The following is a 23,214-nucleotide window of genomic DNA, read 5'->3' on the forward strand; positions in this document are numbered from 1 at the left end:
GTGTTTTTTAACTGTAATTTACAGATTAATCATGGAAGGAATCTCGGGGAGACACCTGACATGATTAATCTAGGATTTAGTGGCAGCTATGGGCTGCCATTAACTCCTTATTACCCCGATTTGCCAACGCACTAGGGTAAATCGGGAAGAGCCGGGTACAGCCCCAGAACTGTCGCATCTAATGTATGCGGCAATTCTGGGCGGCTGCTGACTGATATTGTTAGGGTGGGGGGCTCCCCATAACGTGGAGCTCCCCATCCTGAGAATACCAGCCTTCAGCCGTATGGCTTTATCTGGCTGGTATTAAAATTGGGGGGACCGCACGCCGTTTTTTTTAATTATTTATTTATTTCACTGCACAGTATACACACACCGGCTGCTGTGATTGGGTGCAGTGAGACAGCTGTCACTCAGTGTGGGAGCGTGTCTCACTGCAACCAATCATAGGCGCCGAAAAGCAGGAAAGCAGGGAATAAGAGATTGATTAATGAGCGGCCGGCTTTTTCAAAAGAGGAAAAGCCACCGGAGTTTGAACAGCTGTGCAGCGCCGCGGCACTGATCGGGGAACGGTAAGTAAGAGAGAGGGGGGGGAACTGACCGACAGACTGTGAGAGGGGGACAGACAAGACAGAGAGAGACAGACCGACGGACTGAGGGAGATGGAATAAAAAAAAAAAAATGACCGACATCGCTAGTAAAAAGCACAAAATGTGCGTTTTGGACATCGGAGTGCCACACAAGGTTTTCATGTAAAATCTTTCATGTATTAATCTCAAAAAGTAACATACACCAGCTCTATCTCACTATTGGGTATGTGCCCTTAACATTTCCGCCATGAAAATTCATTTTGGTGTCATTTTGGAAGGTTTTCTGGTGAGTCCGTAAAAATGGCGTAAAACTTGGACAAAATTGTTCACAGCTGTGACTTTTGAGTGATAAATGCTTCAAGGGGTCTTCCCCATGCTGATGCCATGTCATTTGAGCACTCTTCTGAGACTTTTGTGACATTTTTAGGGTTTCTACATGCTGCCGGGGGGTCATTTCACAAAAATACTCGGGTCTCCCATAGGATAACATTGGGCTCGGTGCTCGGGCCGAGTACACTAGTATCTTGGGAGGCTCGGCCCGAGCTTCGAGCACCCGAGCTTTTTAGTACTCGCTCATCACTAGTACTGATGTCTCCCATCCCGGGCCCCGTCCAGGTATATATGTTCCCCATCCTGGTATATATGATCCCCATCCTGGGCCCATCCAGGTATTTATTTCCCTAGTCCTGCTATATAGGATTCCCATCAAGGGCCCATCCTGGTATATATGTCACCCATCCTGTGCCCTTCCTATTATAAATTCCTCCTGTTATGCCACACACACAGAAAAAAAATAAACCATTCTACGTGCTTTCCATCTGCTTTCCCGTTGTGCAGTGTCCTCTTTTGTTGCCGGTAACTGACTTTGGCGTGCAAGCAGCTGGCAGCGCATGACATCACTGCCATGCGCCTCTAGTTACAAGTCGACGTCAGCTGCTGGCTAATCCAAAATGAATATTCACTGCTCACCACACCCTGGATTATCGGCATTGGGACAAAGGGATATTTTCTTCAATAGTGGATACAAGTGATCTTCCCAGTCGCCACAGTAAGCCTGTGACTGGGGCGAACAGTGTGTCTGCTATTAAAGAAAATAAATATTCACTGCTCCCTACGCCTATAATCCCGCCCACCTTTCGGCACTTCACTAAGTGCTTCACCATTTTAATAAAATGTATTCTTTCTAAAAACTGCTTTTAATTCAGTTTAAGGAGGCTCTTTAACTGTTGGGTAAAAAAAAAAAAAAAAAAAAGTACCGCCTCTGGCTCTATAACAATTTTGTTTTCTTCAGCGCTCTATTGGGAGACCCAGACGATTGGGGTATAGCTACTGCCCTCTGGAGGCCACACAAAGCACTACATTAAAAGTGCAAGGCCCCTCCCCCTCTGGCTATACCCCCCCCCGTGGTATCACGGGTTCTCCAGTTTTAGCTTTGTGTGCGAAGGAGGTCAGACATTCCATGCATAGCTCCACAGATTTTAGTCAGCAGTAGCTGCTGACTATTTCGGATGGAAGAAAAGAGGACACATATAGTGTCCCCAGCATGCTCCCTTCTCACCCCTGGATGGTGTTGTAAGGTTGAGGTACCTATTGCTGGTACAGGGCTGGAGCCTGACATGCTGTTTTCCTTCCACATCCCCTGGTAGGGCTCTGTGGAAGTGGGATCCTGCCGGCCTCTCAGCTCTGACGCCGGGCTCCATCCACAGACCCATTAGAACCTGATGGAGACGGAGCAGGAGTACGATCAGGGACAGGCCCTGCATCATACAGGTACTCTGTGTCCCCGGCAGGCACAGACACACTCCGGGCTGGCTGGGTGTTGTAGTGCGCCGGGGACCGCAACGTTGGAGTTAGTGTCCCTACAGATTACTGGGGGATTTTTTGTGTATGGGAACGCAGCGCCGACCCCCTCTGGACCGGGCGGCGCTGCTGTGACTTGTGGTGCGCCGGGGATCCGCCGTCCGCGCTTTTACGGCGGCGGCGGTTATAAATTGAGTCCCCGGCTTTTTGGGCCTAGGACGCCGGCAGCTCCGATTCGTTCCCGCCCCCACCCTGTCATTCAGGGTAGGGGAGAGACGCTGTTCGCTAGCAGCGACGAGGGCTGGAGCCTGATTTACATGCTCCAGCCCTCACACTAGGTACAGAGGGAAGCAGGCTTCCCGCTCTTAGCCAGGAACGCCCAGGGCCCGCCCCCCTTCTCTCTCAGGACGCCGGCAGCCATTACATGCAGTCTGGCTGGAGGAAGGACGCAAGGCTCTGGGAGACCTGGACTAGGGGCTATCTGGCGACCACACACCCGCTTTTTAAGCGGGCGGTAAGCGATTTTTCTGTGCTGGTCCCTCTAGTGCCTCACGGTGTATCGGTGTACTGTGTAGGATATAGAGATATTGTATTTCTTGCACTGTGAGGTCGCTTCTGGCTGCATCTCCCAGATCCCTCTGTGGAAGCAACAACATGCCATCCTCAAAACGCAAGGCTGCCAAGGCTAGGGCTGTGTATACTGCGTGTGCTGCATGTGGGGCTAATCTACCAGCAGGCTCCGATGACCCCCATTGTGTGCAATGCTCCGACCCGGTGCTGCTTCGCCAGCCGGAGTCAGGAGAGGTAGTGACCCAGGCTGAGACGCTTGTAAGTTCTGCCCCGGTGACAGGGACAGACTTTGCAGTTTTTGCTGATAATATGTCTGTGTCTATGGCAAAAATCCTTGAAACCTTGCAATCTATGCATGGGGCTCAGTCTTTGGGCACGGCGAGGCCTCTGTCCTCAGGTCCCCCTCACTTGGAATTAATCCAGCCCACAGGGGGGTCCCCGGCTTCACAGGCCGAGGATTATGACTCAGATGATAGCCCCAGCCACCCTAAGCGAGCTCGCTGGGAAAGACCCTCGACGTCATCACACTGCTCAGGGTCTCAGCGCAATCAGTCTCCCTGTGATGTGTCTGATGAGAGTGATCAGGAATCCATTCCTGGAACCCCTCTCAACCTGGATACCCCTGATGGGGATGCCATGGTAAACGACCTTATCTCAGCCATCAATAGGCTGTTGGATATTTCTCCCCCAGCCCCTTCAGCAGAAGAGGCGGCTGCGGAGCAGGAGAAGTTTCGTTTCCTTTATCCCAAGCGTAAATTGAGTGCTTTGTTGGATCACGCTGACTTCAGAGAATCAATCCAGAAGCACGACGCTCACCCAGAAAGGCGTTTCTCTAAACGATCTAAAGATACGCGTTTCCCTTTCCCCCCTGAGGTGGTCAAGCGCTGGACACAGTGTCCAAAGGTAGACCCCCCGATTTCCAAACTCGCAGCTAGGTCCATAGTTGCAGTGGAGGATGGCGCTTCACTTAAAGATGCCAATGACAGACAGATGGACCTTTGGTTAAAATCTGTCTATGAAGCTATCGGCGCGTCGTTTGCTCCGGCATTCGCAGCCGTATGGGCACTCCAGGCTATTTCAGCTGGCTTAGCAAAAGTGGATGCTATCATACATCCAGCAGTGCCGCAAGTGGCGCACCTTACCACGCAGATGTCGGCGTTTGCGTCTTACGCTATCAATGCGGTCCTAGAATCTACCAGTCGCACCTCAATGGCGTCCGCCAATTCGGTAGTTTTGCGCAGAGCCTTGTGGTTAAAGGACTGGAAAGCAGATGCTGGTTCCAAAAAATGTTTAACCAGTTTGCCTTTATCTAGAGAGAGACTGTTTGGCGAGCCATTGGCTGATATCATTAAGCAGTCCAAGGGTAAAGACTCCTCTTTACCACAACCCAGAACAACCAAACCTCAGCAGAAAAAGTGGCAGCAGAGGTTTCAGTCCTTTCGAGGTTCGGGCAAGACACCGTTTACCTCGTCCAAAGGGACTCAGAGGACGCAAAGAAACTCAGATTCGTGGCGGGCTCACACGCGCCCCAAGAAAGCAAATGGAGGTACCACTTCCAAAGCGGCTACCTCATGACTTCCAGCCCCCTCCCTCCGCATCGCCGGTCGGGGGCAGGCTCTCCCGCTTTTCCGGCATTTGGATGTCACAGGTCAAAGACCGGTGGGTGACGGACATTTTGTCTCGCGGGTACAGAATCGAGTTCAATTCTCGTCCTCCAGCTCGGTTCTTCAGAACCTCCCCACATCCAGACCGAGCAGATGCTCTGCTGCAGGCGGTGGACTCCCTAAGAGAGGAAGAAGTGGTGATCCCAGTCCCTCCTCAGGAACAAGGGCAAGGGTTTTACTCCAATCTCTTTGTGGTTCCAAAAAAGGACGGCTCGTTCCGTCCTGTTCTGGACCTAAAACGGCTCAACAAACATGTGCACGCCAGGAAGTTCCGGATGGAAACCCTGCGTTCTGTCATTGCCTCAATGTCCAGAGGAGACTTCCTTGCCTCAATAGACATCAAAGATGCTTATCTCCACGTGCCAATTGCTACAGAACATCAACGTTTTCTACGTTTTGTGATAGGAGACGACCATTTTCAGTTCGTAGCTCTGCCATTTGGTCTGGCGACAGCCCCACGGGTCTTCACCAAGGTCATGGCGGCGGTGGTAGCAGTCTTGCACTCTCAGGGACACTCGGTGATCCCTTACCTAGACGATTTATTGGTCAAAGCTCCCTCTCAAGAGGCATGTCAGCGCAGCCTGAATGCTACGCTGGAGACCCTACAGTCTTTCGGATGGATCATCAACTTTCCAAAGTCGATCCTATCACCGACTCAATCACTAACGTATCTTGGCATGGAGTTTCATACTCTAGCAGCGATAGTGAAGCTTCCGCTGAACAAGCAGCGGTCACTACAGACAGGGGTGCAATCTCTTCTGCAGGGCCAGTTGCATCCCTTGCGGCGCCTCATGCATTTCCTAGGGAAGATGGTGGCAGCCATGGAAGCAGTTCCCTTTGCGCAGTTTCATCTGCGCCCACTTCAATGGGACATTCTCCGCCAATGGGACGGGAAGTCAACGTCCCTGGACAGGAAAGTCTCGCTTTCCCAGACGGCCAAGGACTCCCTACAATGGTGGCTCCTTCCCACCTCATTGTCTCAGGGAAGATCCTTCCTGCCCCCATCCTGGGCAGTAGTCACGACAGATGCGAGTCTGTCAGGGTGGGGAGCAGTATTTCTCCACCACAGGGCTCAGGGGACGTGGACTCCGCAGGAGTCCACCCTTCAGATCAATGTTCTGGAGATCAGAGCAGTGTATCTTGCTCTACTGGCCTTCCAACAGTGGCTGGAAGGAAAGCAGATCCGAATCCAATCGGACAACTCCACAGCGGTGGCATACATCAACCACCAAGGAGGGACGCGCAGTCGGCAAGCCTTCCAAGAAGTCCGGCGCATTCTAATGTGGGTGGAGGACAGAGCATCCACCGTATCCGCGGTTCACATCCCAGGCGTAGAAAACTGGGAAGCAGACTTCCTCAGTCGCCAGGGCATGGACGCAGGGGAATGGTCCCTTCACCCGGACGTGTTTCAGGAAATCTGTCGCCGCTGGGGAGTGCCGGACGTCGACCTAATGGCATCCCGGCACAACAACAAGGTCCCGGCATTCATGGCGAGGTCGCGCGATCAAAGAGCTCTGGCGGCAGACGCCTTGGTTCAAGATTGGTCGCAGTTTCAGCTCCCATACGTGTTTCCGCCTCTGGCGCTCTTGCCCAGAGTGCTACGCAAGATCAGATCCGAGTGCAGCCGCATCATACTCGTCGCTCCAGACTGGCCGAGGAGGTCGTGGTATCCGGATCTGTGGCATCTCACGATCGGTCGACCGTGGTCACTGCCAGACCGACCAGACTTACTGTCCCAAGGGCCGTTTTTCCATCAGAATTCTGCGGCCCTGAACCTGACTGTGTGGCCATTGAGTCCTGGATCCTAGCATCTGCAGGATTATCTCAAGGAGTCGTTGCCACAATGAGACAAGCTAGAAAGTCGAATTCGGCTAAGATCTACCACAGAACGTGGAAGATTTTCTTATCCTGGTGCTCTGCTCAGGGAGTGTCTCCCTGGCCATTTGCATTGCCCAAGTTTCTTTCCTTCCTGCAATCGGGGTTAGAAAAGGGCTTGTCGCTCAGCTCCCTTAAAGGGCAAGTTTCGGCACTATCCGTGTTTTTTCAGAAGCGTCTAGCACGTCTTTCTAAGGTGCGCACGTTCCTGCAGGGGGTCTGTCATATTGTGCCCCCGTACAAGCGGCCGTTAGATCCATGGGATCTGAACAGGGTACTAGTTGCTCTCCAGAAGCCGCCCTTCGAGCCTCTGAAGGAAGTTTCCTTTTCTCGGCTGTCACAGAAAGTGGCGTTTCTTGTTGCGATCACATCGCTTCGGCGAGTGTCTGAGCTGGCAGCTCTGTCATCCAAGGCTCCCTTCCTGGTGTTCCACCAGGACAAGGTAGTGCTGCGCCCTATTCCGGAGTTTCTCCCTAAGGTCGTATCCTCTTTTCATCTTAATCAGGATATATCCTTGCCTTCTTTTTGTCCTCATCCGGTTCACCGGTATGAAAAGGACTTACGTTTGCTAGATCTGGTGAGAGCACTCAGAATCTACATTTCCCGCACGGCGCCCATGCGCCGTGCCGATGCACTTTTTGTCCTTGTCGCTGGTCCGCGCAAGGGGTTGCAGGCTTCTAAAGCCACCCTGGCTCGATGGATCAAAGAACCAATTCTAGAGGCCTACCGTTCTGCGGGGCTTCCGGTTCCTTCAGGGCTAAAAGCCCACTCAACCAGAGCCGTGGGTGCGTCCTGGGCATTACGTCACCAGGCTTCGGCTCAACAGGTGTGCCAGGCAGCTACCTGGTCCAGTCTGCACACTTTCACCAAGCATTATCAGGTGCATACCTATGCTTCGGCGGATGCCAGCTTAGGTAGAAGAGTCCTGCAGGCGGCAGTGACACCCCCGTAGGGGAGGGCTGTTTTGCAGCTCTAACATGAGGTATTTCTTTACCCACCCAGGGACAGCTTTTGGACGTCCCAATCATCTGGGTCTCCCAATAGAGCGCTGAAGAAGAAGGGAATTTTGTTACTTACCGTAAATTCCTTTTCTTCTAGCTCTTATTGGGAGACCCAGCACCCGCCCTGTTGTCCTTCGGGATGTTTTTTTGTTGTTTGCGGGTACACATGTTGTTCATGTTGAACGGTTTTTCAGTTCTCCGATGTTATTCGGAGTTAATTTGTTTAAACCAGTTATTGGCTTCCTCCTTCTTGCTTTGGCACTAAAACTGGAGAACCCGTGATACCACGGGGGGGGTATAGCCAGAGGGGGAGGGGCCTTGCACTTTTAATGTAGTGCTTTGTGTGGCCTCCAGAGGGCAGTAGCTATACCCCAATCGTCTGGGTCTCCCAATAAGAGCTAGAAGAAAAGGAATTTACGGTAAGTAACAAAATTCCCTTCTTTCTTCTGTGCCCCTATTTTACAAAATTCTGCCCCCTGGTAATGGTGCAAATCTTCCCTTTAACTGGGCATATACTATAAAACCTATCTGTGTGCATGCAGATGTTTTGTATTTGCTACCATCAAAGGCAAAAAAACAATAGCCACATGTTGTGTGGTATATGGCAAGTTGGTTGAAAGGGAAATTTTTAGATTTTGCAGTGGAGGTGCACAAAGGAAAAAAGGAAAAGTTCCAGAATATGTGTACCCGTATCAGTTGGAGATGGTACTCTGTTTAAATTTAAAAAAAAAAATTAAAATCCAGTGGAAGGTTCATTGGCAAAGACTTAGACTAGTACTCAGTAAGGCTGGGGTATGGCATGGAATCCGCCTATGTGAAGTGCAAGAATAAATGTAACTTATATTTACAGGGAGTGAATTGGAAGAAGACCTGGAAATAGTGGAAGAGGCTGCTTTACAGGTAACATATTCTAGCCATCATAAGGAAGGTTTTAGTTTGTAATTCATGTCAAAGTTTCTACTTGTGGAAAGTTGTCAAAATAAAATGTTATTATAACTAATCTGCATTTCTGACATTTCTGTTTGTAGTAATTACATGCATTCTCCATAAATGAACAATACTTGTGCTTTTTTTTTTCTTTTGTTATACATTATCTGGGTGTTGCCACTTATTTAGAGTGTGTGTGTATACCAGCTGTCCCCTCAGTACCGACTGTTAGTATTAGGCAAGATGTAGACTGCAACATGTAAGATACTGAAAGTGCCGCTATACTGTATATAGCCTGATTGGATGTATTGATTTCCTTTGGGTTTTTATTGCAACACACTGCAGCAGAGACGCAAATGTTTGTTTCCCAATGTTTTGGATTTAGTCGCTTGTCACAAGTCGCATGCTACATACAGTGGAACCTTGGTTAACGAGAACAATCCGTTCTGGGACTGTGCTTGTTAACAAAGTTACTCGTTCAGCAAAGCAAGATTTCCCAGAGGCCGGTGATGAAACGGAGGGTAAGGTGAGCATAATGTGTACCTTCCTTTCCATTGCCGGCCTCCTGGGTCTTGTAGTCCACAGGTACAGCATGTGTATCGGCAAGCACAAGGACAAGGGAGGACCTTCCCCTGTCAGGCGCTACTCAAAGGCAGCACTCTGGCCAATCAGAGGCAAGCGGCTCCGGCCTTTGACGTCAGCGCGCTAGGAGCTGAAGGTCCCGCATCGGTCGCCTTGGTTACCCGATACATGCAAGCTCCAGTAGGCCGGCGAGGGAATTTGTGTGTGTGTGTGTGTGTGTGTGTGTGTGTGTGTGTGTGTGTGTGTGTGTGTGTGTGTGTGTGTGGACTGCCAGAGCGGGTCAGAGCGCGGTGGATGTACGGAACCGGAAGTGTGTGCAGCGAGTATTTTGCTTGTTACAAATTTACAGCAAGCTTTGCTCGTTAGGCGAAATACTCGCTAACTGGGTTACTCGTTAGGCGAGGTTCCACTGTACTTGGTATAGTCTTCGATGTTAGTCGCACGTGACATGTGACTTGTTTTGTGATCTTATCTACAATCTAGTTGTATTTACAGCAAAATCAGATTCCTTGTTTTAAAACTTTTCAGAGAATTGCTGTATCCCCAGCCTTAGAGTTAGTGTGAATTGGTTCACACAACCCAAATCATCGGCCAAATCTGTAATCTCTGGTTTCTGGATATGAGCCACAAGAATCTCCTCTTACCTACCGACATTCACTGCTCTTCATTTGACTAGACTATCTGGTGCGACATTGTTGTGGGTGCATATGTGATGGTGTGCCAGGCCAGCTAATTAAAAGAAGAGCCGCGGATGGCAGCATAACATTCCTGTCTGGCACACAGAGATTACTGATCTGGCTAAGAGACCGTGCCGTGTAAATCACCAACTCCAGTCAGTATATATGGCCACAAACCCTTTTGGAGATGTGACTCACACACATCAACCAGTATTTTTTTTTTATTTTTTTTTTTTTTATTTTTCAATGCACTTCTTTGAAAATATTCTACATCACCCAGAAGACATAAGATGGGATTTAATGAAACAGAGTATTCGAGCTTGTGATATTGTCAAAATTCATGTTTTAGAATTTCCAATTAAAGGGGTGGTTCACCCATATTTTTATTGTCTAGTTCGATATTATATTGAGAAACAATTTTTCTCTCAAATACCTTGTGTTGGCAATAGTGCCAGTGAGAGGCGCTATTGCAGACCGCTGTTTCCGGCTCTGGTGACGTCACGTCAAGCTCTGCACACGTCACATTCCTGCGGCCAGCTGCAGTCTTCCTGACTCACTGAGCTGTGGGTGGTATTTTACCGCTCGTCACAGCCCATCTGCTCCCTCCTCCCTCACAGCAGAACGCTGCAGCAGGAGATGCGCTGCGCTGTGACGAGCGGTGAAACACTGCCCACTGCCCAGTGAGTCAGTAAGATTGCAGCCGGCCGCAGGGATGTGACGTTTGCGCAACTTGACGTGACTTCACCAGAGCCGTGAACAGCGGTCTGCAATAGCGCCTCTCACAGGCACTATTGCAAACACAAGGTATTTCAGAGAAACATTGTTTCTCAATAAAATATCGTTCTAGACAAAAAATATGGGTGAACCACCCTTTTAAGTTAATAATCCACATCTGAATGATTAAAATGTGAAGGGAGTTCAGCTTTTTCTGTAACTTCAATTGAGCCTCATGTAGAGAAACCCACGGGTGTGCCCTGCTGCATGCCAGGACTGGCGGTTACCTAGTCAGGTCGGTTTTTTTTGGAACGCCTACCCATCAGAAATGAATCTCATCCACGCCTCACGTGCTACATACAAACTGAAGAAACTTCTCAAGTCTCACGAATGTTTTTTCTGTATTGTTTTTTCCTAGTATCTATATTTAAGGAAACTAATTAGGGGATTTTGGGTGGTGGTTATCGTATCAGATTAAATGGCAAAAAAAAAAGCTCATACGTGTTGTTAGTTCTGTTGAATGTGCTGTAATTTTAATAGTGGGGGTATGATGGGTGGCAGCCCCTTTGTCTCCATAAGTGGTGATATCCAACTTGTTAGATATTTGATTCTCTTTAAACTTTTTAGCAATTACCAAATATATCCAAAATTGGTATGTGCCAACAAATGTCCAGCATCCATCTTTTCCAAGCGGAAAATAGGCTGCCTTATTTCCTTACAGCATGTTGTAGAACAGCGTGAGTGGAGCAGATTGATAGATGTGAAGAATAAATGCTAATTTGAGGTTTTTCTTTGTCAGTATAACTAATATAATCTAAATGCTTACTCATTTTAGTTTAGTTCGGAGTCCACTTGGCTATATGCATCTCCACACAAAGGGCCGCATGTGCCTAACTTGACAGGTTTCTTTTTAAACGCTTGATTTTTATTTCAGGCATTTACAGTGTTATTTTAATGTTATTAGGTGTGCAAAACTCATTCTGGCATTTTGGGTAAGGGCCTTGCCCTGTCACATTCTCCAACCATCCTAGAGGCTCTGGAGGGAAACCTTCCACTACAGATACAAAGCAATGAGCAGTCCTTTCTAGAAGACTTCATCACATGTGTGCCTGGATCAAGTGGCGGGCGTTTGGCAAGGTATGGGACTTTTACGGTTAAGGGGTTTTTGAGTTAATCTTCAAATAATAATTTATACAATTGGATATGGTTTTGTTGTGTTTTTTTTTGTTTTCTTTATCGTTCCTTTGGGAGACCCAGACCTTGGGTGTATAGCTTCTGCCTCCGGAGGACACACAAAGTACTACACCTAAAAGGTGTAGCTCCTCCCTCTGAGCCTATACACCCCCTGGTGAACCAGTCACAACCAGTTTTTCGCTTTGTGTTTAGGAGGCATACATCCACACATGCGTTCTCATATGATTTTTTTCCTTTTTTTCCTTTTTTGGAAGAAGATTGAAGAAATGCGGGTCCACGTCTGGACTCCCGGCATATCCCTTCTCACCCCACTGTGTCGGTGGTGTTGTAAGGTTGATTTCCAAGGCTGGAGCCTTACATGCCGTGCTCCTTCACCATCCCTCCTGGGCTCTGGATTGAAGTGGGAGCCAGCACGGTCTCCATGCCTGGCAGGAGACCGGTCTCCGGCCACAGCCCCTTGAGGACCCTGCTGGACCGGAGCACTCACCCCCAGGGACCTGGCCCTGCGTCTCAGCAGCTAAGTACCTTGAGACGTTCATATGTTGGGGGTCCCTGTCATTTTTTGGTGGGGGGAGAGTGTGTTTACTGTGTTTTTTAGCATTTCCGGCCGGTCCTCTGGCTTTTCGCTCGAGAACCGCGCCGATGGTGCCTGCGCGTCTGCCTCGCTGCTTAAATTTAGGCCCCGGCTTCGCCGGAGGCCTAGTTTCTGTTACCTGCCCTCGCATGTCACTCATGCTGAGGGACAGGCATGGCCCCTCCCGGTGGCCGTCCTGCACAGGGGAGGGACCCTCTTCACTGCTTGTGTGCGACTCCCCCCCTGCAGGCCTCTATGGCCCTCCAGATTCCGCCCTTCCTACAGGGACGCCCAAGGTTCCGCCCCCTCTCTTCGCTCCGGCGGCCATTTTCTTGGGCAGGTTTCACTCTGTTCTGGCCTGCGTCCTGCTGAGGTGCTGTGCATTGGGGGTCCGGGCTTCGGGATCTGGAGGGCACACAACACCGCTTCCAGCGGTCTGGTAAGCCACAGCCGGTCTCCGGTTGTGGACCTCTGATATATTCTCCCTGGGATTCATTCCCTTTATAGAAGCTGTTTCCCCCCACTCAGGCAGCATGTCTCACACAAGGAGCAAGGCTCCAAAGCTTTATGCTGTATGTGCTGCATGTAAGCTTCCGCTGCCTGAAGCGAGCACCTATCCACATTGTGAGGTCTGCTCTAACTTGGAGGTGCCACGGCCTGGGGTCTCGGCCCCAGTGGTCTCTCAGGCTGCTCCTACACATGTGGCTGAACCCCCGGCCTGGGTAGAGTCCTTTTCTAGGTCTATCTCCCAGTCATTTGCTGAGTCCATGGGACTTCTGTCCAGGACTTTGATGAATATGCATCAGCCCCCTTCACAGGGTGCCTCTAATGCTCTTGCTAAGGGGCCTTTAGGACTGGAGCTCACAGAGGATTCATCATCAGGGCACGGACCCCGTCCGTCTAAGAGGCTCCGCACGGTTCCCTCTCCCTCCTCATCCCGTGGCTCTGATTCAAGGGCTGAGGACTCGCAGGATGAGGAGGATGCCTATACAGGGGGCTCGGAGGCTAACCCCATGTGCCCCATTGCTCCTTCCGAGGGTGACTCAGAATTTAGTGACTTGATTGCTTCCATTAATTCTGTACTGGATCTCAATCTGCCAGTATCAGAGGAGCAACCCTCTCTGGCAGAAAAGCACCAGTTTACCTCGCCTAAGAGCGTAAAGAGTGTGTTCTTTAACCACTCCAGTTTTCAGGCCACTGTGACCAAACCCAGGGCCTGTCCTGACAAACTCTTCCCAAAGCGTGGTTCTGATGACCGTTTTCCCTTTCCACCTGAGGTGGTCAAGGAGTGGGCTCACTCCCCAAAGGTAGACCCTCCGGTGTCTAGGCTCTCAGCCCGGACCCTTGTGTCGGTGGCTGATGGCACTTCCCTTAAGGATGCCACTGACCGTCAGATTGACCTTCTGGCCAAATCCGTGTATGAAGCGGTGGGGGCCGCGTTTTCTCCAACTTTTGCAGCAGTGTGGGCCCTCAAAGCAATCTCTTGCTAGTCTGGAGGAGATGCATTCCCTCACCAGGGAATCTATGCCTGAGATGGTTGCCTTAACTTATCAAGCTTCAGCTTTTTCTTCTTATGCCATGTCTGCCATGCTGGAGGCTTCTCACCGCGCTGCGGTGGCTTCGGCTAATTCCCTCGTTATCCGCAGGACCTTGTGGCTTCGAGAGTGGAAGGCAGATGCTTCTTCAAAGAAGTACCTTACTGGGCTCCCTTTTGCTGGTTCCCGGCTGTTCGGTGAACAGCTGGATGAAATTATTAAAGAGGCTACTGGCGGGAAGAGTACTTCCATGCCACAAACCAAGACCAGGAAACCTGCCCAGGGTAGGATTCAGTCGAGGTTTCGCTCCTTTCGTTCCTCCAACTGGTCGTCCTCTAAGCCCTCCGCCTCGTCCGCTAACTCAGCCAAGGACCAGAAATCCAGCTGGCGCTCCAGAGCGCGTCCGCAGAAGACCGCAGGAGGTCCTGCCACTAAGGCAGCCTCCTCGTGACTCTGTCCGATCCAGCCACGTCCTTGTCGGTGGCAGGCTCTCCCACTTTGGCGACGCTTGGTTTCAACAAGTCTCCGATCAGTGGGTGAGAGATATCATCTGTCACGGCTACAGGATAGAATTTTCTTCCAGCCCGCCAAACAGATTTTTTCTCTCAACTCCCCCCTGCTCCAGGGCCGCCGCCTTTTCACAGCCCGTGGCAACCTTGCAGGCCAACGGAGTAATTGTACCAGTTCCCGCCCGGGAACGGTTCAGAGGTTTCTACTCAAACCTCTTCCTAGTTCCCAAAAAGAACAGTACCTTCAGGCCCATCCTGGATCTCAAGCTTCTCAACAAGCATGTTCGGGTGCGGCACTTTCGCATGGAGTCCCTGCGATCAGTCATTGCCTCAATGACCCAAGGGGATTTCCTGGCGTCCATCGACATCAGAGATGCCTATCTGCATGTGCCAATTGCAGTTTCACACCAGCGTTGGCTACGCTTTGCAATAGGAGACGATCATTTCCAATTCGTGGCTCTCCCCTTCGGGTTAGCCACGGCCCCTCGGGTTTTCACCAAGGTAATGGCAGCCGTGATTGCGGTTCTGCACCTTCAAGGGTTGGCAGTGCTCCCCTACCTGGACGGCCTTCTAGTCAAAGCGCCATCCAGCGCAGACTGTCAGCGGAGTGTCTCGCTCACTCTCAGCACTCTAGCCCAATTCGGGTGGCTTGTCAATCTTCCCAAATCCACTCTGACTCCGACCCAGAGTCTCACGTACCTAGGGATGCAGTTCGAGACTCTGCCGGCACTTGTGAAGTTGCCCTTAGACAAATAACGGTCACTCCAGTTGGCGGTGCGCTCTCTCCTGAGGCCCCGCCGTTATACCCTCAAGCGTCTGTTGCAGGTGCTGGGTCAAATGGTGGCGTCCATGGAGGCTGTTCCCTTTGCCCAGTTCCATCTGCGCCCCCTGCAGCTGGACATTCTCCGCTGTTGGGACAAGCGGCCTTCCTCCTTACACAAGTTAGTGGCTCTGTCGCCACGGACCAGGAGCTCTCTTCAGTGGTGGCTTCGGCCCCTCTCCCTGTCCCAAGGGCGCTCCTTCCTGGCCCCGTCCTGGGTGATTCTCACCACGGATGCCAGTCTATCCGGCTGGGGAGCGGTATGTCTCCACCACAGAGCACAGGGCACTTGGACTCCGTCCGAGTCAGCCCTTTCAATCAATGTGCTGGAAATCAGAGCCGTACTTCTAGCTCTCCTAGCATTTCACCATCTGCTGGCGGGCAGGCACATTCGAGTCCCAGTCAGACAACGCGACAGCGGTTGCCTACATCAACCATCAAGGCGGGACACGCAGCCGCCTGGCAATGATGGAGGTACAACGCATTCTTCAATGGGCGGAGGACTCCAAGTCCACCATATCCGCAGTCCACATCCCAGGCGTGGACAACTGGGAGGCAGATTATCTAAGCCGTCAAAGCGTGGACGGTGGCGAGTGGTCCCTGCACCCGGCAGTATTTCAGTCGATCTGCCGCAAATGGGGCACTCCGGACGTGGACCTAATGGCATCCCGTCACAACAACAAAGTTCCTGTCTACGTGGCTCGCTCCCACGTTCCTCAGGCCTTCGCCGCGGATGCTCTGGTTCAAGACTGGTCCCAGTTTCGTCTGTCCTACGTGTTTCCCCCTCTTGCCCAGAGTCCTGCGCAAGATCAGAATGGAGGGTCGTCGAGTCATCCTCATTGCATCGGACTGGCCCAGGCGAGCTTGGTATCCGGACCTGCTCCAACTGTCCGTAGAGATGCCGTGGGCTCTCCCGGGCCGTCCAGACCTACTCTCGCAAGGTCCGTTCTTCCGCCCGAATTCTGCGGCCCTCAAATTGACGGCGTGGCTCTTGAGTCCTGGATTTTGACGGCTTCTGGTATTCCCCCTGAAGTAATCTCCACTATGACTCGGGCCCGTAAGTCTTCGTCCGCTAAGATCTATCACAGGACTTGGAAAATTTTCCTGTCCTGGTGTCGCTCTACCGGCCATTCTCCTTGGCCATTCTCCTTGCCGACCCTTCTGTCTTTTCTACAGTCCGATCTGCAGCTAGGTCTGTCCCTCAACTCTCTCAAGGGACAGGTTTCGGCCCTGTCAGTGCTGTTCCAGCGGCGTCTCGCTCGGCTGGCTCAGGTCCGCACCTTCATGCAGGGTGCGTCTCACATCATCCCGCCTTACCGGCGGCCCTTGGACCCCTGGGACCTTAACTTGGTTCTCACGGTCTTGCAGAAACCCCCCTTTGAGCCCCTTAGGGAGGTTTCTTTGTATCGTCTCTCACAGAAAGTGGCCTTTCTGGTTGCTATAACTTCTCTCAGGAGAGTTTCTGATCTGGCTGCGCTCTCCTCGGAGTCACCCTTTTTAGTTTTTCATCAAGACAAGGTGGTTCTCCGTCCGACTCCGGACTTCCTTCCTAAGGTGGTCTCTCCTTTCCACCTTAACCAGGACATTACCTTACCTTCCTTCTGTCCGGCCCCTGTTCATCGCTTTGAAAAAGCTCTACATTCTCTAGATCTGGTGCGTGCTCTCCGGATCTGTGTCTCGCACCGCTGCGCTTAGGCGGTGTACCTCTCTTTTTGTGCTAACCACAGGTCGGTGCAAGGGCCTCCCTGCTTCTAGGCCGACCTTAGCCCGTTGGATTAGGTCGACCATTTCGGACGACTACCAAAGTTCGCAGGCTCCTCCCCCACCGGGGATCAAAGCGCACTCGACCAGGGCTGTCGGTGCCTCTTGGGCTTTTCGGCACCAGGCTACGGCTCAGCAAGTCTGTCAGGCTGCCACTTGGGCTAGCCTGCATACCTTCTCGAAGCACTACCAAGTGCATGCTCATGCTTCGGCAGATGCGAGCTTGGGCAGACGCATCCTTCAGGCGGCGGTCGCCCATTTGTGAAGTTAGGTTTCTGCCTACTTCTTAGTTTTTTTTGTTTATTTCCCACCCAGGGACTGCTTTGGAACGTCCCAAGGTCTGGGTCTCCCAAAGGAACGATAAAGAAAAAGAGAATTTTGTTTACTTACCGTAAATTCTTTTTCTTATAGTTCCGTCTTGGGAGACCCAGCACCCTCCCTGTTGCCTGTTGGCAATTTCTTTGTTCCGTGTGTTTTCACATGCTGTTGTCGTGAACAGAGTCTCCGGTTGTTCCGGCTCTTGCTCTGTTCTACTTGTGGGTGGCTATTCTCCTTCAGCTTTTGCACTAAACTGGTTGTGACTGGTTCACCAGGGGGTGTATAGGCTCAGAGGGAGGAGCTACACCTTTTAGGTGTAGTACTTTGTGTGTCCTCCGGAGGCAGAAGCTGTACACCCAAGGTCTGGGTCTCCCAAGACGGAACTATAAGAAAAAGAATTTACGGTAAGTAAACAAAATTCTTTTTTTTTTTTCGTTTCTGTAATGAGAAAAACTTGTGTCCCTGGTTATTTACTGTGTAATAGCAGTGTCTGACCATACAGGTACATGGTTTGATCGTACCACATCTCTTGGGCTGGGGAGGAAGCAAGAGAGAGTATACAGATAGCACAGCGTATTCTTTTTGTGAGGTAAAGCATTTCCTTGTCTGGTTTTAAAAATATAATTTTTTTCTCATAGGAAGAATAATTTGGAATCTCGTTCTATGTCCGTCTAATTTATTACTTCCTCCCCGGGCCAGGAGATGTGGTGTGATCAGACCATGTCCTGTACGGTCAGACACAGCCATTACACAGTGCAAAGCAAGGGACACTATATAGAGAGAGAGCAATACAATTGTATAAATTATAAGATCTAATGATTAAGTCAACTTTAAGATGAACATTGTTCGTGGGAAAACACTTTTAATTTGGTATGCTACTTCTTTGAATCATGACTGGCAATTTACTGCAAATTTGCGCATTGTAAGCTAATATTTGCTGGTCACAGCTTCCCTATGCACTGTATGTATTTGTATTTTTGAAGGGAGCCTGTCACTGGATGTTCATAATACTTACCTAACGGTCGGTGCGGAGCAGGCTGGTCAGATGGCCATGCGTTCTCCGGGTCCCGCGCCTCCTCTTTCGGCCATCTTTGTCCTCCTTCTGAAGCTAGTGTGGATGAGTCTTTCTACGTTATCTACACTCACTGACAGTGAGGTCCTGCGTAGGCACACTTTGATTGTGATGTGAGAGGAGCGAGAGGCAGAGCTCCACCCCTCTCTACATAGAATCTCATCAGTAACAGCTGCCATCTCCTATCTCAGTAATGGGAAAGTCCTCACTGAATACAGATTTGACCCCAGAATTGAGAATTTTGATAATGACCGATCAGTTCTGGCAGAGAAAGAAGCAGATTTGTCTGATAAAATATATTAAAGTTGCTTATTTTCAGGTGTACTATGGATTTATAAAATAAAAATGACGGTTATGCTTTAATATAACATTTATATTAAAAAAAAAAAAGTCTGCGTGTAATGAGCATAACTGTTATTCAGACATCGCCACTAAAAATCCTTTTTCTCTGCTTTAGGTGGCTTCAACCAGACTCGTATGCTGATCCACAGAAGACGTCTTTAATTCTTAATAAAGATGATATCCGATGTGGCTGGCCCACTACCATAACTGTACAAACAAAGGATCAGTACGGGGACGTTGTTCATGTACCAAATATGAAGGTATGGAAGTGTTATTTGCAATCCTTGCAATAAATAATTAAGAGAGTTTCCAGTGGCGATAAAATGTTATATGATAAAATTAATGCTTAGTGTATTCAGAGGTATTAAAAAGTAAATATTCTCTAATCTGAATGATTCTGCATTAGGGACTTTTGTATATCTGCAGAGATTTATGTATTTTGTATGTAACCTTTTTTCATGAGGAGTGTACCACATGGTAAATTTTTGGATTTTGCAAAAAGTTCAAAACCGGTTCCGACAACAACTGTGTGTAAATTGTAAGCACAGGGACTAAATACTAGGACTGCTTTTATTGTTTGATCATGATTTGTTGGTGCGTTGAGTATTGTTCACACTAAATTCAATTTGCTCTTAGGGGTAATTTGCACGTTGCGACATCGCAGGTGCGATGCTGGTGGGGTCAAATCAAAAGTGACGCACATCCGGCGTCACTGTCGACATCGCAGTATGTGAATCCTTTTTACATACGATTAACGAGCGCAAAAGCGTCGTTATCGTATGATCGGTGTAGGGTCTGACATTTCCATAATTTTGCAGCAGCGATGGTACGATGTTGTTCCTCGTTCCTGCGGCAGCACACATCGCTGTGTGTGAAGCCGCAGGAGCGAGGAACATCGCCTTACCTGCGTCCCGGCTGCAATGAGGAAGGAAGAAGGTGGGCGGGATGTTTACGTCCCGCTCATCTCCGCCCCTCTGCTTCTATTGGCCGCCTGCCGTGTGACGTCGCTGTGACTCCGCACAACCCGCCCCCTTAGGAAGGAGGTGGGTCGCCGGCCAGAGCGACGTCGCAGGGCAGGTAAGTGCATGTGAAGCTGCCGTAGCGATAAAGTTTGCTACGGCAACAATCACAGGATATTGCTGCTGCGACGGAGGCGGGGACTATCGCGCTCGACATCGCAGCATCGGCTTGCGATGTCGTAGTGTGCAAAGTACCCCTTAGTCTTTTGTTAATTTTCATATGCATGATCTTGTGGATAAAATGGAAGCTGTTTTTTTGGACCATGTTGACAAGTTCTGAAATGTGAGATTGTTGTAGTAAGAAAATGTATTTACTAAGTATTTTACATAACCTCCAACTCCAAAATATCATGAGGAGTTATTCAGGTATGGAGTTTTCCCTTCAAATTTTACCATCTTCTTTTTTTTGCTTTGTGTTTTTATAGGTGGAAGTAAAAGCTGTCCCTGTATCACAAAAAAAGACTTCCCTGCAACAAGAGCAAATAAAAAAACTTCCCCGCATACCGGGCAGCCCATCATCCTCTACATCTTCAGTTACTGATATGACTTTTGGCGGCCTTCCGTCACCAAAACTTGATGCTTCCTATGAACCAATGATTGTAAAGGAAGCCCGTTACATTGCAATCACAATGATGAAGGTATGGGTATGAAATACTGCTTATAGTAGTATTGGGACATGTTTAGTATTACTGTCACCTCGTTCATGTTGCTCCCTCTGACAGCAGCATGTAGTAGTGACATTGTGATTTTCAATTTGTAAAATATATGTAATGCTTTAATATGGTTAGAAATTGTAATTGGACTACACTACTTCTGCTGTTTTGCCATGCCAGGGACTCTTCAAATGTGACATGGCGTCTGCAATCTATTCCAAGCAAAATGGCGCTCCTTCCCTTCTGAACCCTGTTGTGCACCCAAAAAGTGGCTTAGTTGCGCTGGTGGTCTGATGTTGGCTATCTCCCATGCTAGTAGCAGAGCCAGCTTTACCTGTAGCATGGGACGAGTGCAGGAGGAGTGAGGCTGTCCTGATTCCAGCTTCAGAGCTGTGTGAGCAGGGTTACACTAAAATGTAGAGCATGCAAGTGACGTGCTTTTCTGACCTTGGTAACTGGAGGGTGGCTGTATCCTAAGCAATGAGCTCTACACTATTGCACAACTGAAAGGATTGTTAAGGCATAAATTGAAAGGCTTTTCCTTTGAGCTGCGGCCACCACCAGTAAGCTCTGATGTACGGAGTTACAGAATACTGTATATAAGAGCCCAAGCCAATCTGTATAATGTAAAAAAACAACAACATCTTTTATAACACTCACCTAGGGGGCTGTCTTTGACCTTTCCTTGCGCCTGCGCATTACAGAACTGTGATCTGCCGACAGATTAAAGTGCACATGCGCAGGAGCCGCAATGGAGGCCTCTCTGTCAATAACACAGAATGCCTCATCCACACGGGTCTGGGCAAGAGGCTGACTATCCCGCAAGATGGAGGAGGCGCCGGACCGAGAGCAGCGACACCCACCGTACCGGAGTGCCCCCAGGTGAGTATTGGAAAGGTGTTTAAGTTATACAGAGCCGCGGCTCATAAGGGAAAAACCTGGTGACGCGTTCCCTTTAAGATGTCCATTTTCAGGAAACTTTATCATGAAATATTATGATGTGTATCTTGCATCAGGATTTATAAGCCAAAAGCAGCAGTGGAAGATAAGGAGATGCAAGCTGCAGTGGAAAGAGTCACATGTCTGTGTTGGGCCAATGTCCTGTTTTAAACGTTGCAATACTGATGGAAAATCCTGACTACAATACTGCTGTGTAGAAGATGTGCATATATGAACCACAAAACAAGAGCCACATCACACACCTAAAGAATACTTTGTTGTTGTTTTTGTTTTTCCTTAAGGCTTATGAAAGTTACTCATTTGAAGAGCTTCGCTATGCCTCACCGATGCCCAAAAGGTAGGTGTCTCGCTCCTTTTTTTTGTTTTATGGCATTTTTTGTTTTGTCATTTGCTGCTTTTCATTCAAAATAGTAAACTAGTAAAGTTTTTCTTTTTAACCAAGCAAATGATTGAATGGTAACTGCTTTGTATGTGCTTCCAGAGTGGGATCATTCAATCTATCTTACTATACATTACATTAATAGAATTGATTTTCCTCTTCCTGAAGACTGTTTTTGTCTTTTGATCATTGCAACTTCTTAAAGGGAAGCTGTCACATGTAAAAACGGTATTAACCTGTAGATATGGAGTTTATTTCCAGGTTAATAGTATTTCCATCCTGCCTGGTGCCTGCATATTGAACCCTGCTGTCGGGAGGAAATTAACTTTATTCCTCCTGCCAGCGTTCGGGTTTCAGTCATGGAGGCGGCGCAATTTCAGTCACCGCTCTGTGTATGGAGAGCTGTGGCTGTAACCCCCTCCACACACGGACACGCACACGCTCACGCTCTGTATTAGAGGATGCTATCAGTCTGTGCAGGGGGCGCAGTTACATACATAGAGCGGTGCCTTAACCTGCACCGCTCCAGTTACTGAAACTGGAACACTGTTGGGAGGAATAATGTTCATTTCTTCCCAGAGGGGCTCAATATGCAGGTACTGGCAGGTTTCAAACACTGATTAACCCCATATCTAAAGGTCAATAATGTTGGTATATGTGACAGGCTCCATTTAACTTAAACAGATTTTGTTCCTTTAAAAAAATAAAAATGTGATCACGATATAGTAATGAACTGTAATTACATAAATCTTGCCAACTGTAACCTTTTTTTTTTTTTTATATCGTGACTGTTTCTGCAAATTACTTTGATGTTTGCGTGTGACTGCTTTTTATAACGTATGCCTTATTTCCTTCCTAATAGGCCTAGTGAAAATATGTTAATTAGAGTGAACAATGATGGGACCTATTGTGCAAACTGGACTCCTGGCGCTGTTGGCCTTTATACCATACATGTCACCATAGATGGAATAGAGATTGGTAATATACAATATTTGACATTTTCTGTGTGTTCCATACATGAATTCCATCTTGCAGCCGCTATCACTAAATATCACATGGAGTCCAATAAATACCATCAGTCTGAATCTGGGTGTAGTGACTATGGGGAATTGTGCGTTACCTTTACAGGCTCTTGAACTTCCTGTTTGGTCGATGTCCACCCCGACTTATGGGAGTTTTAAACTCCTATCACAGTCAATGTTGATGATTATCTGTAATGCTGTAATGGTGATGACAGTTCAGCCTTTCCTACTTTGTATTGTATGACTCTCTAACTTCCATTCAAAAATATAGATCTAAGCATAATTGATGTCCTCCTAAATGGTAAAGTTGGTACTTATTTTACCTATCCATGTGATGCTGTTCTGAAGCCTCATTGGAATGGCAACTTATCATAAAATGGAGTGAGATGTAACATTCAACTTAATACCTGATTAGAAGCAGTCAGGAAACTGAATTGTTGACAAACGAGAATAATATACCGCACATTAAAGAGGTGCTATGGGCAGATTAAAAAAAAATCCTTCTACTGTTCCTGCCCTGCCCTAGTAAACTATTAGATGCACAGTGCTGATCCTATACCTGTATTTGTGTGCCTCTGGAGCTGCGCTTTGCTGCGACCCCCTCCCCTCTGGGACGTTGTATCACGCTAGGGGGTGTGGCCTGCTCCACGTTGTTGGAA

The 23,214-nt window shown here is 48.9% G+C and overlaps 1 protein-coding gene across 17 annotated transcripts in view; it reads left to right on the top strand.

Annotated features, from left to right (window-relative positions):
• MYCBP2 (MYC binding protein 2) overlaps positions 1-23,214 on the top strand; it is a 481,356-nt gene that overhangs the window by 303,115 nt on the left and 155,027 nt on the right. For all 17 annotated transcript variants that reach the window (XM_075336774.1, XM_075336775.1, XM_075336778.1 and 14 more), the window contains 6 exons: positions 8,348-8,397; positions 11,362-11,534; positions 18,638-18,782; positions 19,967-20,179; positions 21,436-21,491; positions 22,396-22,511. In XM_075336774.1, the coding sequence (XP_075192889.1) occupies positions 8,348-8,397; positions 11,362-11,534; positions 18,638-18,782; positions 19,967-20,179; positions 21,436-21,491; positions 22,396-22,511 (753 nt within the window). The remainder of the gene's footprint in view (positions 1-8,347; positions 8,398-11,361; positions 11,535-18,637; positions 18,783-19,966; positions 20,180-21,435; positions 21,492-22,395; positions 22,512-23,214) is intronic.

The sequence above is a fragment of the Anomaloglossus baeobatrachus genome, chromosome 2, assembly GCF_048569485.1.
Source record: "Anomaloglossus baeobatrachus isolate aAnoBae1 chromosome 2, aAnoBae1.hap1, whole genome shotgun sequence".
Classification (NCBI taxonomy): Eukaryota; Metazoa; Chordata; class Amphibia; order Anura; family Aromobatidae; genus Anomaloglossus; species Anomaloglossus baeobatrachus.